General features: G+C 39.2%; 1 protein-coding gene across 7 annotated transcripts in view; it reads left to right on the top strand.

Moving 5' to 3' along the window:
- ZNF827 (zinc finger protein 827) overlaps nucleotides 1-25,636 on the top strand; it is a 177,506-nt gene that overhangs the window by 144,081 nt on the left and 7,789 nt on the right. For all 7 annotated transcript variants that reach the window (XM_037830750.1, XM_037830753.1, XM_037830755.1 and 4 more), the window contains exons 9-12: nucleotides 13,154-13,291; nucleotides 15,961-16,132; nucleotides 17,237-17,403; nucleotides 25,157-25,348. In XM_037830750.1, the coding sequence (XP_037686678.1) occupies nucleotides 13,154-13,291; nucleotides 15,961-16,132; nucleotides 17,237-17,403; nucleotides 25,157-25,348 (669 nt within the window). The remainder of the gene's footprint in view (nucleotides 1-13,153; nucleotides 13,292-15,960; nucleotides 16,133-17,236; nucleotides 17,404-25,156; nucleotides 25,349-25,636) is intronic.

The following is a 25,636-nucleotide window of genomic DNA, read 5'->3' as shown; positions in this document are numbered from 1 at the left end:
TGATGTGATAAAACCCTTGAAGGGACACCACAGGGTATGAGGCTCAGTTCAGTGTCTTATGAAATGGGGATGGTACCTACCACATAGGCTCTTAGAGAAGCAAATGACAAAATGCATGTCAGGTACTTAACAGGGTTCCTGGCACATAGTTAGCTCTTGGTATGTTTTATTATTGTTGCTGTCTCTATTATTTCCTGCATAGATGTTAAGAAAGAAAATAGAGAGGGAAGATACCAAATTTTCAGAGTTGGTTAAAAATTCGTTTTGCCAGTGACCAAAGAAAGTCTCCCTTCCCCGTCTTCTCTCCCACCACTCAGTTCATTTGGCTCCTCCAGTCATCCCACACGCACACACACCACACAGCCAGCATTGCTAGTTCCATATGTATCTTTCTAGAGATGTTTTATACACATACACATGGAAAACATGTACATGTTAATTCATTTTAGAAATTTCTATTCTTGAGAAGCCGTGCATTTGAAACAGTTTCAACCTAATAATTGAAATAGAGCAATGAAGTAAGTAGTCTCTCCTTCCATGATTCCAAATGGCAAGTTCTTCCCCTCTGGAATCATATGATTACATCCCTCCCAGTTTAACAGGCTGTAGAGGACATTAGCCTCCTTTGATGGGTAGACACTGAGGCCCAAAGGAGTTGTTCAATGGAGTCACATTGGCACTGATTGCATTCAAGAGGCCATTTTATTTCAATAGAGAGACATAATCATTTAACTACTTGGGTCAAATATATGGGTGCCCAGAAACAACAACCAATTCTCTTGTACTTATTTTTATATGCAACTAAGATTTATTAGCTTACTGTCTCGCAGTTAATTTCAGAGGGAGTTAGAAGCCGTAGTTGAGTAACCAAGGGTAGGACACCTTACTCTAGCTTAGCAGCATCATCAAAGATTTTAAGTTTCAACTGCTTCCACTTCCCTTCTTTTGAGCTTCTTTTATTCCACACATGTAAACCTAACCAAAAGGTGGTTTAGCCCTTCCACATTCTGTCACTTGGGGCAAAAAGATTGGACTAAAAGACATACTTATTACAGTGCCTAAGTTATATGGTGATACCATTTATAAAGAAATGCAGTGAGGGGAAAGCAGACTCTCTCTGGACAGCAGACTATGATCTAAGCAGACACACATGGTTGACAGAAGTAGTCTAGGTATCTTAGTTTGCCATTTTAAATCTCCACTTTGGAAGAGGAAATATATGTGCCAGACCCTTTGAAAATTCTTGTCTGTGAAAACTCACTTTTCACCCATGGTCACATGGTTACTGGCCACATCAGATTTGGTTTATTCAGTGCCCTGTTCGGCTTTACATGTTACTGGTTTCCTTAACGTACTAGAAACAGCTCCATGAATTGGGTCTTGACAGTTAGTTTTTCCATTGGCCTATACAGGTGTTGGGTATGTGTATGCTTTTTAAATGAAAAATGTAGCTATCTCTAGGAGCTTTACTTGACATTGTCTCCTATAAGGTTAGAATATGACTCCCATTTTCAGCTCAGAAGACACCAACAGGACCCTGAGGCAGATTCAAATGCTGCAAAAGCAGCCATACTCTGTTGAAATCAGAATGTGGCAGTGTTCCAACTCGAGAAGGAGCATTTGTGAGTTCTCATGTTAATAATAAATGCAAACATTTTGGTTCATTCAACATTAAGTTTACAAATGTGCACGTGCCCAAATTGGGAAATAGCAGAAAATAAGATTTTCCACTATAGTATGTGTTCTCTAATACAGTGTATGGTTTGAAGACTGATTAGTTATGCAAAGCCCTGGATATGTAGTGTGATTGAGAATCTGGACTTCAGCCTGTGGGGAGGCAAGGGGATGAGGCGAAGAGTGAGCTGGGCTAAGAAAGATTCACTCCCGTCTGGATTTCACTGTATGACCTTAGCGAGCAGTTAGCTTATTTGCACCTCAAGGTCTCTATAACTTAGAAGCAATAATGCTGCCCTTTCCCTACTTCACAGAAGATGAGGCAAAGCTTTGGCTGAGGTGAAGTCTCCAAAGATTGTTGAACCTTCATCATCAAAGTTAGAGGTAGTGGCTTTGTGCTATGGCATGGGAAGTGGTACAACACGGAGAGTCTAGGATTTCTCAGCCTTGCCTATATGCAAGTTTTTTACAGTGATTTGCATATCTCGTGCATCAAGGCATGTGTTCTCTCTTTGGCTTGTAATTAGTGAAATTTTAATCAAATCAACAAATACTTTTTATTATATTTAAGATCTAAAAGAGAAGATGGGAAGGGAAGCATTCAAAGATGGGCAAATCAGAGTGCATGAGAAAAATGCAAACACATGACCAAAAGTAATATAGGGCACATAACTAGAACATTTCGCATTTCCACCATGGAGTAAGATAGCCCCTCCATATTTCCAAATGTATTATTTTATTATCTATAGTTTGCTTTGAAATCAAAATATTGCACTGACCTTTTTTTGTTTTCAATTTATCTGATTTCCTTTTCAATTTGAAAATTGAAATGGAAAAAGATACTTCTCCTTTTAGGTTTCTCCCCCTTTTGCTCAACTACTGTGGAGTTGTGTCATGGAGTATTATCTGTCACTGCACATATCCCTAGGCTTATTTACTTATATATCTGGTTTGTGGGCTAAAAATCCATTCCTTCCTCTTTCCATCATGAAATGATTTAGAGAAACATGACTTAGATATTTCATGCATTTGTACTGAGAGATAACTGGTAATGGCTTAAATTTCATATGCAAGTTCGGTTCTTCTCACCCCTTGTCAATAGGATATGTGTTTGGAGTAGGATTAAACTTACATCAAACCTTCCACACACTTAACTCCATTCCATTCTTCAACAGGGACATTTCTGTGTTCGAGGCAGCTGATAAGGTTGCATTTTGATCTGTAGCCATGATATGCAGTGGCACTTGCCACATAAGGAAAGGAAAGATTAAAGCACACATGACCTTGGCCTCCTTAGTGCAATGCCCAAGCCGAGATCACCAACCTGTAAAATCTCAAGGCCAATGCTATCAGTCTTTTTCTGCTTGACACAACAAAGGGGTGACACGCCCCATGAACACACCTAGAGTTATGCACAGTTCAAGGAACACTGTTGGGTACATACTTTTCCTAGTCAGGTGTCTGGGTTTAAATCTTGACTCTACCTTTTACCATCTGTGTGACAACAGGCAAATTCCTTAAACATTCTGAGCTTTGATTTCACTCACCTATAAAATGTAGATAATAATGGAACCAACCTTCCTGGGTTGTTGTGAGGATTAAATGAAATATGTATGTAAAGGAGTTAGCCTTAGCACAGTTCCTATAACAAAATAATTGCTAAGTAAATAGTAGCTATTCGTATGTCTTATTCCTCTTTCAGCTATATCTGAATCCACTGCTTCCTCCCCTAATAAAGAAAACATATGGATATTCAAATTATTAAGAATGATATTATTATAGAGGTGGCCTATTTTATTTATTAAGAAATAAAATATTTGCCAACTCTGGTACTTAATATTATTGGTAACAGCTTGCCAGCACTGCACACCCTACGAGTGATTATAACACATTGTCATAGGAAAATACTAACAATCTCTTCCCTCCTCTCCTAGCTAAATCCTATACCTGTGACACCACCTGGGGAAAAATAATTAAATAAACCAACAAAGAGAAATCCCCACCATACAAATATATATAATTCTGCTTAGTCAAATAGGTAGTGTTTCTGGGTCAAGGAAAAAAATATTTATGATCACCATTGCCTTAAAATGTTAAAACTGCCATCAGCTGACCTAAATTTTAAATGTGCTAAAACCCAAGGTCAGGGTAAAGGCAAAAGGGAACAGTTATATTTCATATTAATACAGAATTCAGTAGATTAGGAGGAGAGAGAGAAGACTGAAAATTTGAAACTGGATGTAGTCACACATGCATGAATATTGCAGTGTCTGGGAGCTGATAAGGGCTTTCAGGAAATTTAGAAATCTTAAAGGAATAGTTGATACGATCAAGGCTTGTCCGTAAAAAAGTGGACTAGAATAATTGAGAATACCAGCGGAGTCCAGTCTTAGTGAAGAGAACTGCGGAAGCCCTAGGAGCTTACCTAAATGATATTTTGAAATGACTGTGACATGAATTTTAAAAGAAACGCTAAATATTTTTAAAAAATTTTCTATGGGTGTGATGTACAGCACATCATATAATTTTAGGAGCAACTGAAGATTAAAGTTTTAATGTTTTAGAAAGTATTTTAGAAAGTCTAAATTTTCATATTTTAAAGTATTTTAGAAAGATTTAATTGTCTGATGATGGCAGTCTGCTATTGTCTTTCAGTTTATTCATTTCCTCACTTATTCAATAAATATACCTTGAGCACCTAGCTCAGTGATCAGCTGGAGGAAATAAAAGTAATTATTCTATTTACCCAAACAATGATAATATTTTTCCTCAAGATGTTCACATCTGTGCCTATACTTTGTAAGAATTTGTAGAAGAAAATTATTCTGGATCTAAAGGTTTTCTATCACCTAATAAAGTCTTGGAGCAGCTTCTCACTTGAATGCGTGGTATTTTTCTGTACTGGGAAAAGTCAAAAGAACAATCATTCTCGGGTCTTATTCTGGGGCAAGTGAAAGGTGGCCTAAAAAGAGTTTTATAATTACATTTACATAATTGGTGCTCACATTTTCTATATAGCAGCCCACCAGAAGTAAAGACCTGGGGAGAGGCCAGAAAGGACTCAGGTAACAGAGATGAAGCAGGTTCTCTGAGTTCCACCATTTATCTTTCCTTCCAGGTCCCAGAGGAAACATTTGGGTTGCCCCAAAAAATCCCCATTTAAATTCATGTGATCATAGATGCTTCTTATTTATGGTTCGTGAACATAGGATCAACAAATCAAGAATATAACCAATGGAAGATTTGTCTTAGGTGATATAAATTAGAAACTTTAGATTTTCTTCTTTTATCTAGCAGTATAATGTTATGCATGCTGAAGAGTATGGGTTTTGAGTCAGGCAGACTTAGGTTTGGGATTGGCTGTCACTTACCAGCTGGGTGACCTTGAATTCATTGTCTCACCTCCCTGAGCCTGATTTTCATTCTTGTAAAAATGGGACTGGTAATAATAATAGTAATAATGCATAAAATGCACAGTGCTGTGCCTAGCACAATGGTAAACCCTATATAAATGAAGCCATTATCTTAATTTTGCATTGTCTCATACTTTTAACAAGCTGATGTTTTGTGTGATGGATATAAACTGCCAAAATGGGGTACAACTAGTTATACACTTTTATGATTTTATCTGTTAGAATTATATTCAGCCTAACTACAGTGACTTAAACAAATGGGGATTTGTTTTTCTCAAATAATAAGAAAATCAGAACCAGGCAGAACAGAGCTGGTACGGCTGTCTGAGGAAGACATCAAGAACCCAGGCTCCTTCCAATTTTCTGCTCCACCTTCCTTATCACATGGCTTTCATCTTTGTGGCTAAAAGGATTGCTTGACCTCCAAGCATTCAAGGAAGAAGAGCCCATTATGAAAAGCAAAAGCCTTTTTACAAGACTCTGTCTTTTTCTGCAGAGGATGGTGGGCAAGAGAATCCCTCCCCAGAACTTCCACCTATTTCTCATTACCCAAAACTCTGCCTCGTGGCCACCCCCTCATTGCAGTGGAAGCTGAGAAGGAAGGTGCATGTTTAATTGGGCACGTTGCCACCCTGAAAAAAAAATTGGCATTCTGTTGGATATTGAGTAAGCAATCCGCAGTGTCTGCCACAAAGCCACAAGAATGACACTGCTCCCAGGCCTGAAGGTTTTCCAGCAAAGCTTTGTAAATGTCCACATCATTGGGACATGCTGAGGGCATTTTCTAATACCTTAAATCCTGACGTCATCATTAAGAATTGAGATGGTCGCTGGTCTCTCTAACTGGAAAGATAATAACCAAAGTCCTCTGGACCTGACTGCTAAATCAGTATTGTCAGTTTGCTTCCATATTGCAATGCAAAATTAGGTTGCTGTTTAGTATAATAATCATGATCTTGGCAATGTGATTGTGTTACTCATTTATTCAGTACACATTTATTGAAGATCCACCGATTTCGGAAACACAGGGAGAGGAAAAATATAAAAGCAACATCCAAATTTTTGTACATAGTTTTGTGTGTTTTTAAGGTTAAGTTTTATAGAGGTGGCAGACATAAATTGGCCTAGATTCTAGCAGTGACTCTTTATTTGGATGCTTTGAGGAGTTCCTTAAGGTGCCCAAGTTCTATGTAATCAGCCTCACTGGAATTAGGGGTACCAAGCCCTAGCCATTTTCTATTACCAGTGAAGTCAAGGGCCAGTTTTCTTCTGTTGATTTAAAATGGCCTGCATAAAGGACAAAATGTAGAAAGCAATTAGGATTCCAAAGGATACTTTAGCAGCTCAACAGGTTACATGTCAATCAGTAAGTATTTATTGAGGCCAACCTATTGCCCAGCACTAGACACAAATGTCACCTCCCTTTCCTGGGACCATCCTTCAGAAGCAGCTAGTTACTAAGATCCAGTTCTACAAACCCTTCCAAAAGTAGTAATGCAAAACTGCACTTTGTTAGGCATTAAAGTTTGAAATGAGCCTGAAGAAGATCAAGGCTGTGAAGTATTTTATACCTAAGATTCTCTACCTGGTGTTTTTAATTGAGCAGATTGACAAATATTATTGCTAAATTCTCCTGTGTTAGCAGTTCACTGAATTAACATCTTGACTGGCAGAAAATCTCATCCTTTGGGAGAATGTTTGAAACAGTCCTTAGCGAGGAATTTGTTTACACCAAGATCTGCAGAGAGGTGGTCAAAGGGAAATGAATAGGTCTATTTGGACCTGCCACAAGCAACACCTCTGCCATCCTGTGCAGGGTCCCTAGTGATACATAACATGCTCACCAATGCCAGCCATCTGCTGTGGGGCCTGTCCTAGCACTGTCCTGGTACTGGCTGCAAGATAGATCCTCTGAGCTGCAACTACTAAAAGGGTGGATGTTGGCAAGTTACCATAAGTTGAAGCAACCATTAAAAGGAAAAAAAAAAAAGGATATAGAAGAATTGCAAGCACTGAGGCAAAGATATTAATCCCTAAAGAGCCATAAACCATGGCTGACTCCTTAACTTCACAAGCAGCCCTCAGAAGGTGATAGATTGTTTTAAGTGGAGGCACCGCAGAGCCTATGAAATCAAAGGATAGAGCCAGTAGGGATAAAGCCTCACCAGAAAATCCCATGCCCTGCCTGGAAAGGGCTGAAAGTGACCTAATAAGGTTTTAATCTGTCCAGAAGTACAGACTCCAAAAGCAGAGGATTTCAGCATTTCAGTTGAGTTATGCCTTGAAACTTTCCAGGATTGATGATGAAAGAAAGAAGTGATCAAAATACCATATGTCATAGCATAAAACCCAAGCTGCCCAAACATCTCTTCTTTACTGACTGGCTCACATTGATTTAGTAGATCTGGGCAATTGTTTATACATTGAGATCACATTTGGGCCAATCTTTTGCTTATAGTTTAACCAAGTAAAGCCTTCTCTCTCAGCATTTCTCTTGCCAAACTCAGGTTGAGGGATTGTTCTTTGAGAAATTGTTTTGGCAGGGAATGCAGGGATCTTTGCAAAACTGCACCAAATCCAAGCCAAGCCACTCACCAGTCAGAGGGCTACATGCTGTTAAAATTGAAAGGAAACAAACTGAAGTCCTTTCCTTAGTCCTCCTTGCTCTTTGAGGTTTTGACCCAATATGACCCCCAAATGGCCATGAAAGGCCCACAGGAACTTTCTTCAGTAATGACTAGCTCACCTCACAGGGCACTGGCTTTGGGGAGTTTTCCATTTGGTCTTCCTCTTGATTTTAATTTTTGACATATTGCAGTTTCTAACTTTCTTGTAACTGGAAATATTCTAGGCTGACACCTTCCAGAAGAGAAATGGAAAGAAATCTCAGTGTCTATGAACCATTGCTAAATCTGTGCATGTCCACTGATAACTAAGAATACTAAACTCAGAGCCAAAGAACAGAAGGAGCAGAAAAACTGTGCTGTAGATTTTGGCATTGATTTCACATAACTGAGAGGAGCTTCAACCAGACCAGAGTCTGGTGAGTCGCTAGCTGGTTACCTGGGACAGTGACTTAAATTCTTTGAGCCTCAGTTTTCTTAAATGCAAGAAGAGATCATTGAAGAAGGTGATCATTAGGGTTTCTCCTTGAACTAGGTTTGGGGGCAGAATGAAGACTTAGTCTACTGCAGAATTCTTGATTCTGTTCCTCAACCCAGTGTAAGTTGTAGGGTGCACTGGGGTGGAAGAGATCCTGTAATTGTATGCCTCATTTTGTCCTCATGAAGACAAAGGAGTTGGATTTGAAGATGTCTGAGGCCTCTACTCTTCTGTCAAGCAGAGCTTGCTAGAGCTTCCTCCCAAATTCTATTTATTTCATGGAAATTTTTGGAGAAATTCTTGCATTTCATCTTCCCAGGACCTACACATGAAATGTGACTTGTCCCCTTGGATCATTCGGTCATAAGAGGCATGGTTTGTCACACTGATTCTTAGCCACATTATTATGATTGAGGAGCCTGAGGTCACTGTAAACAGGAAGGGCTCAGAGCCTTGGATTAGGACTGCCAAGCTGGGATAATTCTCCTTACCCATTGGTTCTGTTTTTTCAACCGTTCTATAGGGATAAAAGTGCCTGTTCCTGACCGTCCATTCACTTTATTAAAACAAATAAATAAACACCTATTTAAGGATGAGGAAAAGCCCCAAATGAGTTCAAGACAAAGACCATAGGTGAAAAAGTAGAGAGTAAAACATCTGATCACGTAGAACTGAGTATCCAGAAACATACGAAAGTAATTCAATTTATGGACATCCCAGGGATAAGAGTATAACAGTGTAAGAGAAGTGAAATGCTTTGTAGAAGAAAAAATCCTATGAGACTATGTAAAAAAAGAGATATCATTAAACAATTTTTTATGCTGAAAGAGACAAAGAAAATCTTAAATATAAATTCACAGCTAGATAAAATAATGAAAGAAATACTAAGGAGTTTGGGAATACCTATGAAAAAGAGATTTAAAAGCAGTTACAGGTATATGAACTTTTCTGTTTTGTATATTATACCTCATTAAATGTCTTAAAAAGCAAATTCCTTAATATCTAAAAGAAGCTTTTAAGTTTTTAAAGAAGAACAAAAAAGTATAATTAAGATGGAAATGTGTTCAACTGGCCATGTATTTATTGCTGTTGGTAATGAACATAGGATGCTGGGGTTTGGGAATAAAGCTTGTCAAAAGTCAAAACTTAAGATCCAGAGTCCTAAGACCACTAGTAACTAAGGGAGTGGGTATCGATTAAGAATGTTTCCAGCCATAAGTAACAGAAAACCCAACTAACAGTGGCTGAAACAAACAGGGGCTCATTTTCCACACAAAATAAATCCAAGGTGGGTGGTTGCTGGCATTCATTCATTCAGCTACCAAAAGGTGCTATCAGAGACATTACCCATCATTTCCTTCCCCCGTCCTTAGCAGGTTGGCTTCCATCCTCCTGCCTCATATTCACAAAATAGCTGCCATAATCCCAAGCATTTCCTCTGTGATTGTGGCAGGTAAAAGAGGGTAAAGGGCCAGCATCAACCATTTCTTTACTTTTATCAGGAAAGCAAAAGCCAGAACTTTATCATATGGCCACCCCATCTGCCTCCATACTGGAAGAGGATGGGGAAGAAGGAAAAGTTGAGAATGACTCTTACATTAACCGATGAACAGTATATGCTAGAGGGCGTGTGTTAAAGAAAGTCATCTTGTGGCTTAGTGGTCTTGAGAAGAAGTAAGGATATCGAACACTTGGGGATATGATGGCTTAGGGATATGAACATTTCCACTAATAGAAACATTAAAGCAGAGTTTGTGGGTTGAGTTAGAAACACCTATACTGTGGGGCCGAAGTAATTGGGTGGCTGATGTCACCCTAGAAGTGCAGGGAGAGTGATGAGAGGGCGTTAAAATCCATTATTTAAATGGTGGTCAGGGAAGGAGAAGGCAGTAGGACATAAAAAGCATGGTCAGAGGAGAATGAAGGGAAAGAGGTTCTTCAGAACAAAACGAGGAGAATTTGGCGGACTAGGACATGGCCAGAAGCATCAAATGTTGCCAAGTAGTCAAGTATATTTAGAATTGAAAACAGGCCTTTGGATGTGGCAGTTAACTGAGAAGTCACTGGTGACTTCAGTACTCATTTTAGTTTGGATTTAGTTTAGATTTTAACAAGTTACATAAATATGGCTTTAGAAAGAGAAGACAGTGTATGTGCAGTGTCTTATAAACTGATGCCAAGGAGCCTATTTATTTAGTTTATATCTCCATCACTCCTTTTGTCTCCACCTGTCACTCATTTAGCTCAGCTGCTTGGACTATGCATGAATTAAGTTGTTTTATGTTAGAATAGGTTCTGTAAAGGTAGTATAGAATAGAGTTGTGTAGGTAGTATAGAATAGGAAAAAAAAACAGAACAAAACACCTTTACAGAAGATGTATTTTTCACCCTGAATCAGCTATAGACCTTAACTAATGCTATTTTAAGGCTTCATGTTTCCCATTATCAAATAAGAATAATGTTTATTCCCTGCTTCACTTGGATCCTTTCATTCAGTCATTCATTTATTGAACAAATATACACTATTTTGTAGCAGGCACTGTGCTAATGCTGAGGATGCACGAGTAAATAATGCAGAATCCCTTCCCCCAGTGACTCACATTCTAATAGGGAAGGGAGGCCATGGTATGTATTTATTGAGAGCTGCTGCATGTTAGAGAGTATGCTGGGTGCTTTTTGTAAAATATATTTAACATATAATAGGTAATGTGGTGTAATAGAAGTATTCATAAAGGTGCTTTGGGATAGAGAAAGGGGAATGACACTTTCACCTGTGAGATTGGGGGAGGCTTTACCAAGAAGATGAAATCTGAGATGGGTCTTGAAGATGAGTTGGAGTTTGCTCCAAAAGATATGCTGGGATGGGGAGCAGCTTCTGACAGAGTAATAATTGATTTAAAAGCATTGAAGGCTTAAAAGGGAATAGCTTGCTCCAGAAAGGACAAAGAGATCACTTTGCATAGTATTTCGGTGGTGGAAGATGGAACTGGCCAGGTGGTTGGAGCCAGGTTGTGAAGGACTTCAGAAGCTACCTGAAGGAGTTTGACCTTGGGATGTTGTTGGAATACAGGGCAAGACGTACCAGATTTGTGCCTCCAAATGATCACTCTGGTATTTCTGCATAAGGGATGTTAGTATTGAGAGAGGCTGGTAGCGGAGAGGCTGAATAGGAGGCTTTTGCAGCAATCCTAATACTTGAAAGCATCATTAAGAGACTTCTTTACTTTTAATTGCATCTACTTGTTTGGTATGTGACCCAATTAATTCCTTCTTGTTGGAAATATATTGGAAGACCCTATACCCTCTTGACCTCTCCTTAAAAGTATTACTGTCATCTTCCTTTGAGGCACTGTTTTGATTAGATACTTAAAAGAACCACTAAAATACCCTCTCGTCGCTGCATGGCTGCAATGCCCGCTGCTTGGACTCAAGGACAGTCATCTGAGAGTGGTTCTTGTCTTTAGAAGTTTAACTAGCCTGTGCCACCCATTTTACCTTCCCTTCCCTCACAACGCTGCCCCTCCCCGTTAGAGGTTTTTGGCCACACATTCCTACTTTAATAAGACAGTCACTTTTACCTGAAGCCCAAAGAGCTATGTTTTAACAAACACAGATAAATCAGTAAATGCACTTTATCAGTTCTGGGATTACTGGCAGGTGCCTCCAGTAAACATTATTGTAATTTCATCATCATTCCCCCCCCCCCCCCCTTTTCCAAACATCCATTTGTCTTTGTTACGCTACTGGCAAGTCTTCCTTCAAATAAAAATTGAACCTGTTGGCTCACCCAAATACAGGTGGAAGGCTAATCTTGCAGTTTTAACCAAAATGTGTGAAATAAAATACTTCCTTTTGATGTTTGTTGCCTCTGACCAGTAGTCTGAGCATTTCACCCCCTGAAGCCTATGAAAAGTTCTTTCCACCATTTACTTACCACCACCGCTATAATGCCATACTGTGCTTTAAGAAGAGTGACAATAATTTACTGAGGTAAAGAACAAGATACTCACTCAGTAAATTATTTGTCTTGTTCTTCAAAGGCCTATTAGTGGCATAGACAAGTGTTCTCATGAAAGTGTCTCCTTTTCTCTTTTTGGACTCTCTCTATTGCCTATCTGCTTACGTTACTGTAGAATGAATGTTTGTATAATCTGTTACAGTTCAATGAGAAGAAATATAGATGATAAAATTAAAGGTAATCCTATTGATGACACTGAGAAAATAAGAACTTTTTAAGTTGACAAAAAAAAATGTATTAACTTCCATTTATTTCATTCACAACTGTGAGTAATGTACAAATAACTTGTGGCACTCACCATTCTCCCAAATATGATGAGACCTTTGGGAAAATTTTAGTTGTACACCATTGCATTATGGAGTTTTACATGGTTCAGTGGGCAGTTGTCATCACTGAGTCTGCTTAACATAAGTTCCTCATTAAGGCGTGACCCACAACATAGGGCAAAACTTTTCTTCACAAGGGGCAGTGAAAGCATATTTCCTTTTGAGGACTTGAACTACTTATTTTCACATCAGAATCCCAGATACAGCATTCTTCATTTACTGTCTTGTGGCATGAGTCTGTATTTCTGGAATTTTAACATGCAACTTGACCATTCATTCACTCATCAAATATTTGGTGAGTTCCTGCTGTATACTGGGCACAGTGCTAAATCATGCTATCAACCTACTAGAGGGTTGAGTTGGCTGATTTTTGGTGACGAAAGAGAAGAAACTGGAGACTTGATGAGAATTGGAGTTTTCCACTACAACTTTCAAGAATAGCCTTCTTAGAGACAGGCAATGAGCATGAAGATCAGATGTTACCAGCACCTATCTGCAGTCCCAAATATTAGTCACACTCTTCCAAAGGTAGCCTCAGCCAAAGTCCTGAATCTTGACTAAAATGAAATTTGTTGTGTTGCCTTTTATATTCCTCATGATGCTTTGTTCTTTTGGCTCAGAAACAGAAAAAATAGTACTAGAGGCAGGAAACGGATTGCCATCTTGGAAATTCAATGACCAGCTTTTTCCCTGTGATGTGTGTGGGAAAGTGTTTGGCCGACAGCAGACATTGTCCCGACATCTCTCGCTGCACACAGGTGAGTCGAGTGCTCGGCTGCTCTGCCTTCCCCACTCTGGATCGCCTCCTTACATATTATCAAGAACCTGAATTTCTCTAGGAGAATTATAATAGGATGTGGTAGGAGAGTTTTTAATCCTGACATTGTCTAGTCATTTACCTGACATGTTCAAATAAGGCCCTGGAAAAGCTTTATTTGTATTGAAAGGGCTCATTGAGTTCCAAGTAGGATTGATGAGAAAAGATATACATTATGCATATCAAGTAAAATTTCAAAACTGAGGAATTTATCGATCTCATCTTGAAGGGTGTATGGATGGGGGCTGTACCTGATCTTATTGGTTTTGTTATTGTGGTAGGTGGGAGAGTGGGGAAGTAGAGCACCTAGGTAGAGAAACATTTACTATCTTTACTTACATATGATAGTAGAGAAATAGGCTTGGTTGTGAGTGTTGGGAAAGGGAAAGCAAACAAAATGATAAAGAAAAGTTCAAAATAAAGGTTTTGTATATCACACAAAATAAAAAAGAAAACAAGACAGTATTAGTATGACAAAGTAGAATTTAAGATTAGGAATATTAAAGCAAGATTAAGAAGAATATTATGTATGGATAGAAGGCATATACAAGAAGATATAACAGTCATAAAGCTATATGCAATAAATAGCAGAGCAGTTAAAGAATGCAGGGAGAATTGTATAATTTTGATGTACTTCTCTCAGAACTGGAAAAAATCATTTACATTAAACATAAGTAAATAAGGAACAGAGGAACTTAATACATTCAACAAACTGAATTTAATAATATTTGTGAATCGCCATGATCATATCAAAATGTGTATTCCCTATTTGTAAGATAAAAGGTCCTATAAAGAGAGTTCTATAAATAGAGACTGTGCACTTTTTGAATAACTGTGGTAATTTAAAGTTTTTAGGTGTATACTTAGCCTCAAAGAAAACTTTAACACATTCAAAGAAGTGGAGATTTTTAGGCCACATTCTCTGAGCGTACTTGAGTGAAAGTTAAAATAATCAAGGATCAACAAAACGGCCTACCTACTTGCATAAAAAAAGAAAATCAAAGTTACAGACCTCTAGAAGGGAAAGAAAAGAACACCTTATATCTAAACCTGGAGCAAACCACTACAGCTCAAGTCACAGGGAAATATATAGACTTAAATGTTTTCATCAGAAAAGAAGAAAGACAAAAATTAAGGAACTTAGCACTCATTTTAAGGAATTAATAAAAGAACATCAAAAGAACCTAGGAAGAAGGAAGACTATAAAATAGATAAACTCCTTTAAGCCTGATTAAGAAAGGAAAAGGAAGCAAAAATATTAAAAATTAGAAATGAGAAAGGAAGCTTAATCTTCAGTACAGACTATGTAAAGAATTGTGGGAGATTAAGGACAACTCTATGGCAAAAAAAAAAAAAAATCTGAAAACTTAGATGACATAGATAACTTAAGCAAAATTACCAAAATTGCCAAAAGAGGAAAAAAAAATCTTGACTAAATAAGTTACTAAAAGGAAAATTGAAAATATGGTGAAGGAAACCCTATTTATAAAGACATCAGGTCCAGAAACCTTTCCCAGGTGAATTCTTTCTGACCTTTTGAGAACAGATAATTCCAATGTTACTCAAACCTTTCCAAACAACAGAAAGAGATGGAAAGCTCAACAGTTCACTTTATGAAGGAAACTTAACCTTAACAGCAAAACTTAACAATCTCACGTAATACAAATGCAAAATTTCCAAATAAAGTCCTGTATTTTACCTGCACTGTAAGGGCTCTACCCTAGCCCTGCAGATTCCTAGGCCACCAGCACTTCAGACATTGGGGACCATCTACAATAAGAGCGAGGCCTTATATTTTACTTTATTGTAGAGAAGCTTTTTTTCCAGTACCTCCCTGTGAAGTAGGTAAGACAGGTATTTTCTTTAACCCAAGCCCAGTAATACAAAATGAGAATTCTAGATAGAAAATGGAGTTGTTCTTTTTTTCTGCTGCTACTGTTACCCTCTAACTGTACATTGAAAGCAAAGCCTGCTCCTTTTGCATTAATTTGCTTGATTAATCAAGTGAATTCCGAATGCCACTCTGGAACCAGTCCTGAAACATTCGTCAATTTTATGAGAGGGTTTTCATTAAGAAATTAATTGAGATTTTTAATTTTATTTATTTAAAGTGAGAATTTCCAATTAAATTTTTTCACATGAGCCAATTTTTTTTTTCTTTATTTTCATTTGGTTTTTGTTTCTTGGCTGACCTCAGCCTGGAGCTTAGGGACATGATGGGCCCTCTCTTTTTCCAGTCTGGCTGTTTCTTGGCCCCTTCCTGTGCTCAGCACCCCACCCCCTTCAATGAAACATAGGGACATGCGTGCATACAAGCACACACATACACAATGTTATCTTATCAGACTCACTTATCAGGAAGAGGGGACTGTGGGTGTCCAAGCAAAAGAGGTCTGATTGTCCTGGGACTTTCTTTTATCTTTGGAAGTATCAATGTGGGAGTGACCTGCTAGGTAGAGACTTAATACTCACAGTTCCAAGGCTCTACCTTTTTCCCCATTTGAAATGAGCTTGCACCATTGTCCATTGATACCTTCCAGTGATCTCTCACAAGGTTGGGATTTCCTTGTTGAGAGTGGTTTGGGTTTTCTCCTGCTCTTTCTTCCACAGAGGAAAGAAAATACAAATGCCATTTGTGCCCGTATGCTGCTAAGTGCCGTGCAAACCTGAACCAGCACCTGACTGTCCATTCTGTGAAGCTGGTGAGTACAGACACCGAGGACATCGTCAGCGCCGTCACCTCTGATGGCAGTGACGGAAGGAAACACCCTTATTATTACAGGTGAGTTGTGGATGGACTGCTCTAATCCAGGTTCTCAGACTGCTTGCTTGAAAAGTCCCTACCTGTCTGCCAGGGACATATGTTAACAAGGCCCCTTTTCTCAAGTCATAATGCTGACCTTCATTTTTAATATTTTTTCTTTGCTTCAGTTGAACCCTGCAGTTGCACTGACTCCTCTCTGGGCTTAGGTGGCCCTAGCAGAATTAATTGAAAGAGAAATGGTCTTGGAGGTGGCTCTCTGGAGTGGCAGGGCTCTGGAGATTATAAGCTTTTAGGTCTGTTCGGCTGGGGAGCTCTCAGCTTTGTAACTCAGCACCTGTCTGCTTCTTCAGACTCATAGGAAGGAAAACCTAGGAAAAAGAAGAACTCTGAGGAAAATATCCCAGAAAGCAATACATATCTTCCCTTGGTTGTGTTGTCCTTTAGTAACTGGAATTTTATGTTTTTCTTCCATATTCAACCATGAATCCAGTATTCTGTTTAGCTATTATAAAATCCCAAAGTTCAGGCTCTCTCCCAAATCTTGCCCTAGAGATAGTGCCACACAGATTGGTGGGGACTTGCTTTTGCACAAAATGTTTCCATGGAAGGGGGCTCCCATCAGGAATTGTCGCCCATGTGGCTGGCTCTTGTTCGGTGTGCCATACGGCAACCTGAGTGTGCTTTCGTTGCTACAAGGGGAAGTTTTCAGAACCAGAGAGAGACCCAGGAGTGCGGGCAGGTGGGGTGTGCTCCAGGTTTATCCGTGAATTGGCACCGCTAAGCATCTTGGCACGGCTGCGCTGCATCTCTTTGCCCACAGAAATCAGTTAGGTGATGTGCAGCATCTGGAATCTGTAATTTTTAATTAACTTTATGATTATTTAGCATCATTATAGCATGTATGGGATTGTTACATTATGCTGGCACTTCATCTGTTTGGCATGGTGACCACTTCAGATGCAAACCAGCCAGCAGAAGAATTTCCTAATGCAAAGCCTTTTGGTGGGTAGAAAAATGTTTAAATTCTGGTTTTCTGAGTATACTGATTATAAATGAGTAGCCCATATTTAGGAGCATTTATTACTGTTCTCTCTCCCCCTCTTTTCTTGCCTTCTCTCATAGCTGTCATGTGTGTGGATTTGAGACTGAGCTCAATGTCCAGTTTGTCAGCCACATGTCACTACACGTAGACAAGGAGCAGTGGATGTTTTCGATCTGCTGCACTGCCTGCGACTTCGTCACCATGGAGGAGGCAGAGATCAAGGCTCACATTGGCACCAAGCACACAGGTGACCATTCCTGGCCATTCCTGTAGGCCCAGCTCTCCCTTCTCTCCTCCATCCTTTGCGGCACTTGAAGAGTTCCCTGGGCAGAGCATCCTCATCTCCACGAGACATTAACATTTCCTTTCTTGGAAGGAAGGTCTTTCCCAGGGTAGCTGCACTGCATTTCCTTTTAGCCAAAAAGCCATTGTCAGGCCAAGCTTGTGCCTCGCTGATCTGAAAGACTCACAGGCACAGTTGCAATTGAGAGGTCCTGAGCTGTTTGTTCTGCATCCTGGTCCTCTTCCTCATCTTTACAGATGATGCTCGTGAAGCTCCCGCTGTGTCCCAGGCTTGTGCCTTTGCATGTCATTTAAGCGTCATGACAGCACTCTAAGGTAGAGACTATTATTATCCCACTGTGCAGGGGGAGAAACTGAGGCATGGGTCTCACAACTAGGGTGTGATGACAGAAACTCAGACCAGAGCAGCTTTCATTCCAGAGCCTACTTTTCTGTGTCATTGCTGTCTGACAGCCCCAGGCACACTGACCATTTGGCAGCAGTTTGAACCTTTTTCTTTTGCTCTTCTGGGGCTCTGTACCCTTAGTTCTCCCATGAAACCGCAACCCTGACCCTCTCCATAATGACATGTGGTGTGTCGGTTCCAGGGCAAAGAAAACCAGGTTCTTCTTAAACAATAGGACCGCTCTCCAGGCCATAGCCATGCCTTTGCCATTGCCCCCCTTTCACTTGAGCCTCTTACCATTCTGGTTAACTTCTTCCATATAATGATGTTAACATTTTGACTTCACGATGCAATTATACTCTCACAAGTGATGGTTACAAATGACACCCACGTGGAGTCATGAAGCTGGAATGAGGACGAGCTCCCCCTGCCTTTGCTGTGCTTCACATTAACAGCTGATGTTGCTCACGGCCAGCCCTCAGCATTGGGTCAGCCCCTCATACTGTCAGCACTCGAAGGTTTCTGGAAGGGGAATTTCCCTGACAGTTGTGCTGATGACCTGCAGGGCCGAGAAGGCTGTCTGTGCTTTGCTGGCCGCTTTGGCTTCATGGTGCCAACAGCAATAAGAGCTTGTTTTTGTCAGTAAATTGAGCAGATATGACTTGGAGGTCTGCAGAGAGCCATTATGCTGAGTGAGAAGGTGCCATTTTTACAGTCGGTTGTCAGACTGTAACCACATTAGCACGGTGGGCAGCAGGTGAGCTGGGAAACTCCTGTTGAAGACAAATTAAATTCAGCATTTCCTGGAGTGGCTAATGGAGGAAAGGCCCGATTCTCTTCCATTTCCACTCACTTTTCAGGCATTCTTTTTTTCTCTTATACCCCCATTCTTCTAACCCTCTCTACCCCAAAGGAAAACCTTCCTTCGTCCTTCTCTCCCAGCTCCACAACCCTCTCCACCTCCCACTTCAAGGAAACCATAGAATCCATAATAACTTGAAACAAGTTGGATTTTTAATCACTTAATTGTCGTCTGTGGAAACTTCACATTCACAAATAACCAGTACAAACATACTTCCTGATTGCCACAGTGAACACAGCAAAGATCTTATTCTCTCCGAGGTGATTTGGCTCCTTATCTAGCTGGAAAGAATATTCCCATTTGTTAGTATAAAGATTCAAGAGTCAAATGCATTTAAGAAGTTTCTTTTTTAATACAGTAGAAGCCTTTAATGCTGCAATTAGGGAATGAGTTTATAATCTATTTTATAAGCCAGAGGTCAGCTAACTTTTTTTTTTTTTTAATGTGCCAGATAGTAAATATTTTAGGCTTTTGGGCCATACAAGTCTCTGCTCAACTACTGACCTTCACATTATAACATGAAAGTAGCCAGAGACAATACGTGCATGAATAGGCATGGCAGTGTTCCAATAAAACTTTATTTACAAAAACAGGAAGCCAGTTTTGGCCCAAGGGCTATAGTTTGCTGACCCCTGTTATAAGTTCATGTCTCACAGCAAGGGTTTCTTATACTTAGTTGATGTTAGTGTTTGAATTTGACCCAAAATATAGCAATCTAAATCAGTAAATTAATATGCTGAATTATTTCCTAGTTATGAGATATAAAGCAATATATATGCTCTATAATGTATTATGGCAGTATATATTCCTAACAGGGAGCTTGGCTAAGTCATTGCTGTATCTCCAGCACCTAAAACAGTACTGCACAGTATGAGCAGGGAGGAAATGTTCATTCAATGAACGAACTTAGGTATGCAAGCTCATCTACACACATTTTGGCATGCTGGGTAAGAAAATTACTCAGACATGGCCCTGGCCTTGCAGCTTAGAGTATACCAACTTATTTACATAATCTCTGTGGAAGGTGTTACTGAGTATGGAGGAAACCCACAGCAAATTCTAGACCTGAGTTCTAGACCCAGTGTTACCATAAATAGCACTGTGAATGTAAGCACCCATTAACTTCTCTTGTCCTCCAATTCTCCTTTTCTTTTAATTGGGTACCCTAGGAAGTCTGCAGTGCTTTCTTGTTAACTAAGTGAAGTTGTGATCTACAGTATGTTCTTTGACTCAGAAAACTTTTTTTAGTCTCGCACATAACCCAAAGTTTTCCTCATGCTAGCTTATGGTTACTCTTACCCAAGGCACACTTGTGAATGGGTGCCAAGGTGTCTGAAGACCTTTCCTCTCTTCAGGTGTTTCTTCATAGTGACCCCACTTTATCCCCTTTCTCCCACTCCTTGTCCCTGCAAAGAACATCGGCAAGGGAAAGGCAGCCCCGCTGGTACTTGTGGATTCTTCAATGCAAATATTGTTGCATTTTTTAAAATGTTGCAATGGATGGCATTGAGGAATCTAAATAGCTATTTGGAAAATATAATCATTAATATCTCACTTCACATTGACAACAAAATAAGTTCCATGGGAATTACAGAATCCCTGATAACAAAGCATCCCTAGGAAAAGTTAGAAGAAAATAGAATAGAGTATTTGTCAAGCTGACAGAGTGAGGATTTGTAAAACCTCAAGTGATACAAAAAATCAGAAGGGAAAAGATTGAGAGAGAAAAAATTCATCTGCAAAAGAAAAAAAAAAAAAACAAGGAAAATAAAAATGAAAAAGCCTGTCTGAATAATGTTTGTAAAAAAAATAAAAGGTATTAACCTTTTGTTATGCGTACTATGTTGACTGGTAAAAAAAACTTTTAGGCCTCTAATTAAAAAATTTGCAAAGGATATGACCAGTCAGTGCCCAGTAATCAAGAAACATAAAGAAAAATGTTCACCCTCACTTACAATCAAATTAGAACTCAAGAGTGACATATATTTCACCTTTTGAATTAGGAGAATGTTTTATTGTATTATCCACTATTGCTGGGATGGTGCTGATATTCATACGTTGCTGTGCCTCTGCAAAATGATAGCAACATTTTGGGAACTAATTAGGCAATATATATCAAGAGGCTTCAAAATATAATAGCCTTTGATCCAGTAGTCCCACTTCAACTAATTTATCCATAGGGAAAAAATTTCAACCTGTGTAATACTAATTTTAACTTAAAATTTAATTTTAAGAAAATATTTAGTGAAGTATGATAAGTCCACTCCATGGAAATAATACTATCATTTTAAAAGATTAATTCATAAATATTTTTAAGAATCACCTTTGTGCCAGGCACATCATGTATAAAACAGCATGGGAAAATGCAACATGTTGGTAACAATAATAATATTTTCTTGTATAATGCTTGCCATGTGGCAAGTATTATTTTTGGTGCTTTACATATAAAAACTCAATTCAATTCCTGACAACCATATAAGGCAGGTCCTGACATTGTACCCATTATGTAGATAAGGTAATTGAGGCACAGAGTCCTGTACCTTGTCTAGGGTGGAATTCAAACCCAGGTGTTCTGCAACTAATGTCTTCATTTTAACCTCTGTGCAATTAATGGAAAAATTAAAAATAGATACTTTTTAAAAAAATGAAAAGAAGTATGCCAAAAATGTAATAGTGTTTGTATTGAGGCAGTAAGATGATTGGTAATTTTTTATGGTTTCAGTTTCTTAGCTTCTCCTGTTTCAAATTTTGAGATATCTAGCTTTTTTAAAAAATAGTTTTCATCATCTGGCTATCCTAATGCATGAGGATGCAGTCATTACCTGTGCACAGGTGTCCTTCACCAAGAATCTCTGTGATGCTGAAGGTCAACGGCCACTTGGATCAGCTAGCCTTGGATTTAGTTGGTGAGGCACCCCAGGCTCACTCCCTGCAGATATAGCAAAAGAAGATGAAAGGCTGTTTGAGCCAGGGATTACAAATTGAGCAAGCTGGGCTATTTTCCCGTGCTGAATTATAGAGTATATTTATAAATTTACTAGTTTAGGTAGCTTTGCCCAGTACCTTAATCCTGAGGGCACACAAATCTGTTTTTAAAAACAGTGATTAAATATTAATTCTAAAAACTGAGTTAAAATAATCAATTATATTATCGTACTGGTAAGACCAATCTTATTAGATGGATTTGGGGGAAGCAATAACAGGGTTTCAGGCTCCCAGCTAAAAATATTCCATTTGTCTACAAAATGTGACTAAACTGGTTAAATATTTAGAGAAGGGACTGACAATCATGGTGCTAACTTTAACATAGTTTCTTTGGATCAAGAGAAGACTGTCTATCATAAAGGCATATTTCTTCCCTCATGTGTCAGCGAGTGAGGTGACGTGTTCTCTGCCCAGAAACCTAGTTTGGTTCTTATAGGGAGAAGATTTGAAAAATTGTGAACTGAAGTAAGAGTTGTCTATCCTGGACATAAATGCAGTCCTGGCAGGAACAGGATTTGAAAATAATTATAAGCAGTATGTATTTTTTTCCTCTCTCTTTTTGAAAGCTTTTTTAATTGCACAGGTAATACCTGGTCACTCTAGAAAAATTTGAAAGCCAAATAAAAGACAAACAAATGTAATGCCAAAAATTCCACACTGTAGGTATTACCCACTATAACAGTTTTGTTTGCTTCCATACTATTTATAGTATAGGATTTATTTTTTAATCTCCAAAAAAAAATGTTAGTTCCTAGAGTTTACAATCACTAGGTTGCCTAAGTTATTTGAATGGAACTGAAAGAACAGTCTCCCTATATCTTCTACTCTAACCTAGTACATGAGTTCTACTGAAGCTCAGCTTGAGGAGAATTGAAATCTCAACAACATTGAGTCTTCTGCCCCATGTCCATAGTATATAGCTGTCCAGTTGTTTACAGTTTATAATATACATCTTTACTTTATCACAGTGTGACTTCAAGTGCTACCTTACCACTTCACATGTAGTTTAAGAGCCTTACCATAGTGTAATTCCATTTCTCCTCTCCTGGCTTTTATGCTATTGCTGTCATTTATTTTATTTATACGTAAGTTATAAACTCTAACTCTTGTTATTTTCATATACATAAAATTATTTTTGTTTGTCTTTTAAAGGGGTTTAAGTAATAATAAAAAATCATATATTACCCCTGTACTTATCACTTCAGATGCTGTTCATTTGTTTTTGTAGATCCATGTTTACATCTGGTGTCACTTTCTATCTGCCTAAAGGCTTCTTTTAAAATTCCTTATAATGCAGGTCTGCAGGTGATGAATTCTTTCAGCTATTTAAATTTTGCTTTCATTTTTGAAAGCTATTTTAACTGGATACTAAATTTCAGTTTGACAGTTTTATCTTTCAGTACTTTGAAGATGTTGCTGCATCATCTTATCCATCATCTTATTGCTTGTATTGTTTCCAATGAGAAATCCTCTGTCAGCCTTATCTTTGCTCCTATGCACGTGTCTTTTTTTTCTCTGGCTACTTTAAGATCTCTCTTTATCACTGATTTCGAACAATTTGATTGTGATGTCTCTTGGTATCATTATTTTCTCTGTGTTTCTTGCACTTGGGGTTCATTTAGATTCTCAGATCTATAGGTTTATGGTTTTCCTCAAATTTGGAAAATTTTGACCATTTCAAATATCTTTTCTGTCCTCCCATCCCTTCCCCATCAGGTGCTCCAATTAAACTTATATTAAGCTAACTGAAGATGTCTCACAACATACTTATGCTTGTCACATTTTGTGGGATTCTTTTTTCTCTGTGTTTCATTTTGGATAGTTTCCATTGCTATTATCTTCAAGTTCACTAATCTTTTCTTCTGCCATATCTAATCTGCTGGTAATCTTGCCCAGTGTAATTTTCATCTCAGACATTGTAGTTTTCACCTATAGAAATCTGATTTGGGTCTTTTAAAAATTATCATCCTTGTGTTTACTTAACTTTTTGAAACTTTGGGGTACAATGATAATAACTTTTAATGTCCTTGTGCACAAATTCCAACATCTGTGTCACTTCGGGGACAGCTTTGATTAGTTGAATATTCTCCACATCATGGGGTGTGTTTTCTTGCTTCTCTGCATGCTTGATAATCTTTGTTTGGATGTCAAACATTATCATTCTACCTCACTGGTTGTAGATATTTTTTATTCCTATAAAGATTCTTGACCTTTGTTCTAGGATGCAGTTAAGCTACTTGGGAATGTGATCCTTTTGTGACAGTTTTGTGTTTTTAATAATTTTATGATTTGTTAAGAAGGGCCAAAGCAGTGCTGCATCTAGGGCTAATTATTACCCACTTCTAAAAGACCTTCCTGAGTCTTCTACCCAATGCCTTGTGAATTATGAGCTTTTTCCATCTGGCTAGTGGAAACAGGCACTGTTTCCAGTCTTGTATAGTGTTGGGACTGTTAATTCTAAGTCTTTAAAATGGATTTATTCCTAGACTTAGGTAATTTCTACATATGTGTGCTCTGATCTGTACCCTGCTGAGGGGACCCTGTACAGGTCTCCAGAGTTCTTTCTCTGTGCTGCTCTCTCCTCTCTTATGCTCTGTCCTGCAGAGTCTAACCATGTTATTTTCCCCAGACCCTCAGCTCCATCTCCTCACCTCAGGGAGTCCACTGGGCTCCACTTGGGGTCCCCCTCCCTGCACTGCAGCCTGGAAAGCTCTCAAGGCAGCAAGCTGGGCACTCATGGGGCTCACGTCTTTCACTTACATCTCTCAGGGATCACTCTTCTTCATTGCCTAATGTCCAGTGTTGTGAGCACCATTGTTTGGCATATTACTTCTGGTTCTTTTCATCGTTTTGGTAGAAAGGGCAAATCCAGTTCCTGATATTCCATCTTGGGCAGAAGTAGATATCTCCTCACACCAGATTTTAATGGGCTGTTGACTTGTTTACTCCTGGCTTCGGGGGTAGAGGGTGGTAGTTCAGGGCACTGATGAAGGACATGGACTCAGCTGGGCTCAGATCTCTGCTGCACCCCTTCCTGGCCACGTGGCTAGACCCGGTTGGCCTCTCTGCGCCTCCATTCCCACTTGTATAGAGTAGGGGTGATAATAGGGGTGCCTCATGGTTTGAGAGGATAAGATGAGATAATGCATTTTAAAGCATAAGAGTTCCTAGAAGTTGGTCACATGCTCGGTACATTTTAGCTATTTTTGTCCTTTTATTATTATTATTGTAAGACCTCAGTTAACATTTGTTGAATGACTCCTGCTTGCTCTTGGCCCCAGGTACCATGAGTGTCGTCACCGTGGGCGCACTGGGACCTGGGATCCCCATGGGTGCACTGGGGGAGCTGGGAACCTCAGCCTGTGCTCCCTAAAGGACAGTGAAGACCCCACTCCCACCCCCATTCTGCAGGCTTCATCTCCCGAGTAAGCAGACCTGGGTTATTTTTTTTTTTTTTTTCTTTAGGGGAAGACAGGAAGACTCCCAGTGAATCAAATAGCCCCTCTTCATCCTCCCTCTCAGCTCTGAGTGATTCGGCTAACAGCAAAGACGATTCAGACAGCTCCCAGAAAAACAGGGTGGGGAGCAACCTGCTGGTCATCTCGGTGGTGCCTGGGAGCCAGTCCTCACTGAATAGTGAGGAAAAGCCAGAGAAAGGTAAGGGAGGAGGTGGATATGGCCCACTCACCCTCCCCACTCTTGGTTGACCCAGTCTTGAGAATAAGCCTTAGGAGAGGGGTGGTGTTGGAAAGAAGATATTAGGCCCAGGAGATAGTATAAAAAGGCATCACATAAAATTTGCATTTCCTTTTGACTTAATTTGCATGGAGATGTGGGTTGGAAGGGTGAGGAGGGTGACATTGACTCTGACGATTTATGTTTAACTCCTTTCAGCGTGGAGATGCAGGAAACAAGTGGCTGGAGGGATGTGGATGGGTGACAGTG

This window comes from Choloepus didactylus, chromosome 3, assembly GCF_015220235.1.
Source record: "Choloepus didactylus isolate mChoDid1 chromosome 3, mChoDid1.pri, whole genome shotgun sequence".
NCBI lineage: Eukaryota > Metazoa > Chordata > Mammalia > Pilosa > Megalonychidae > Choloepus > Choloepus didactylus.
Note: the sequence above shows the minus strand (reverse complement) of the source record. Positions and strands in the feature narration are given on the sequence as shown.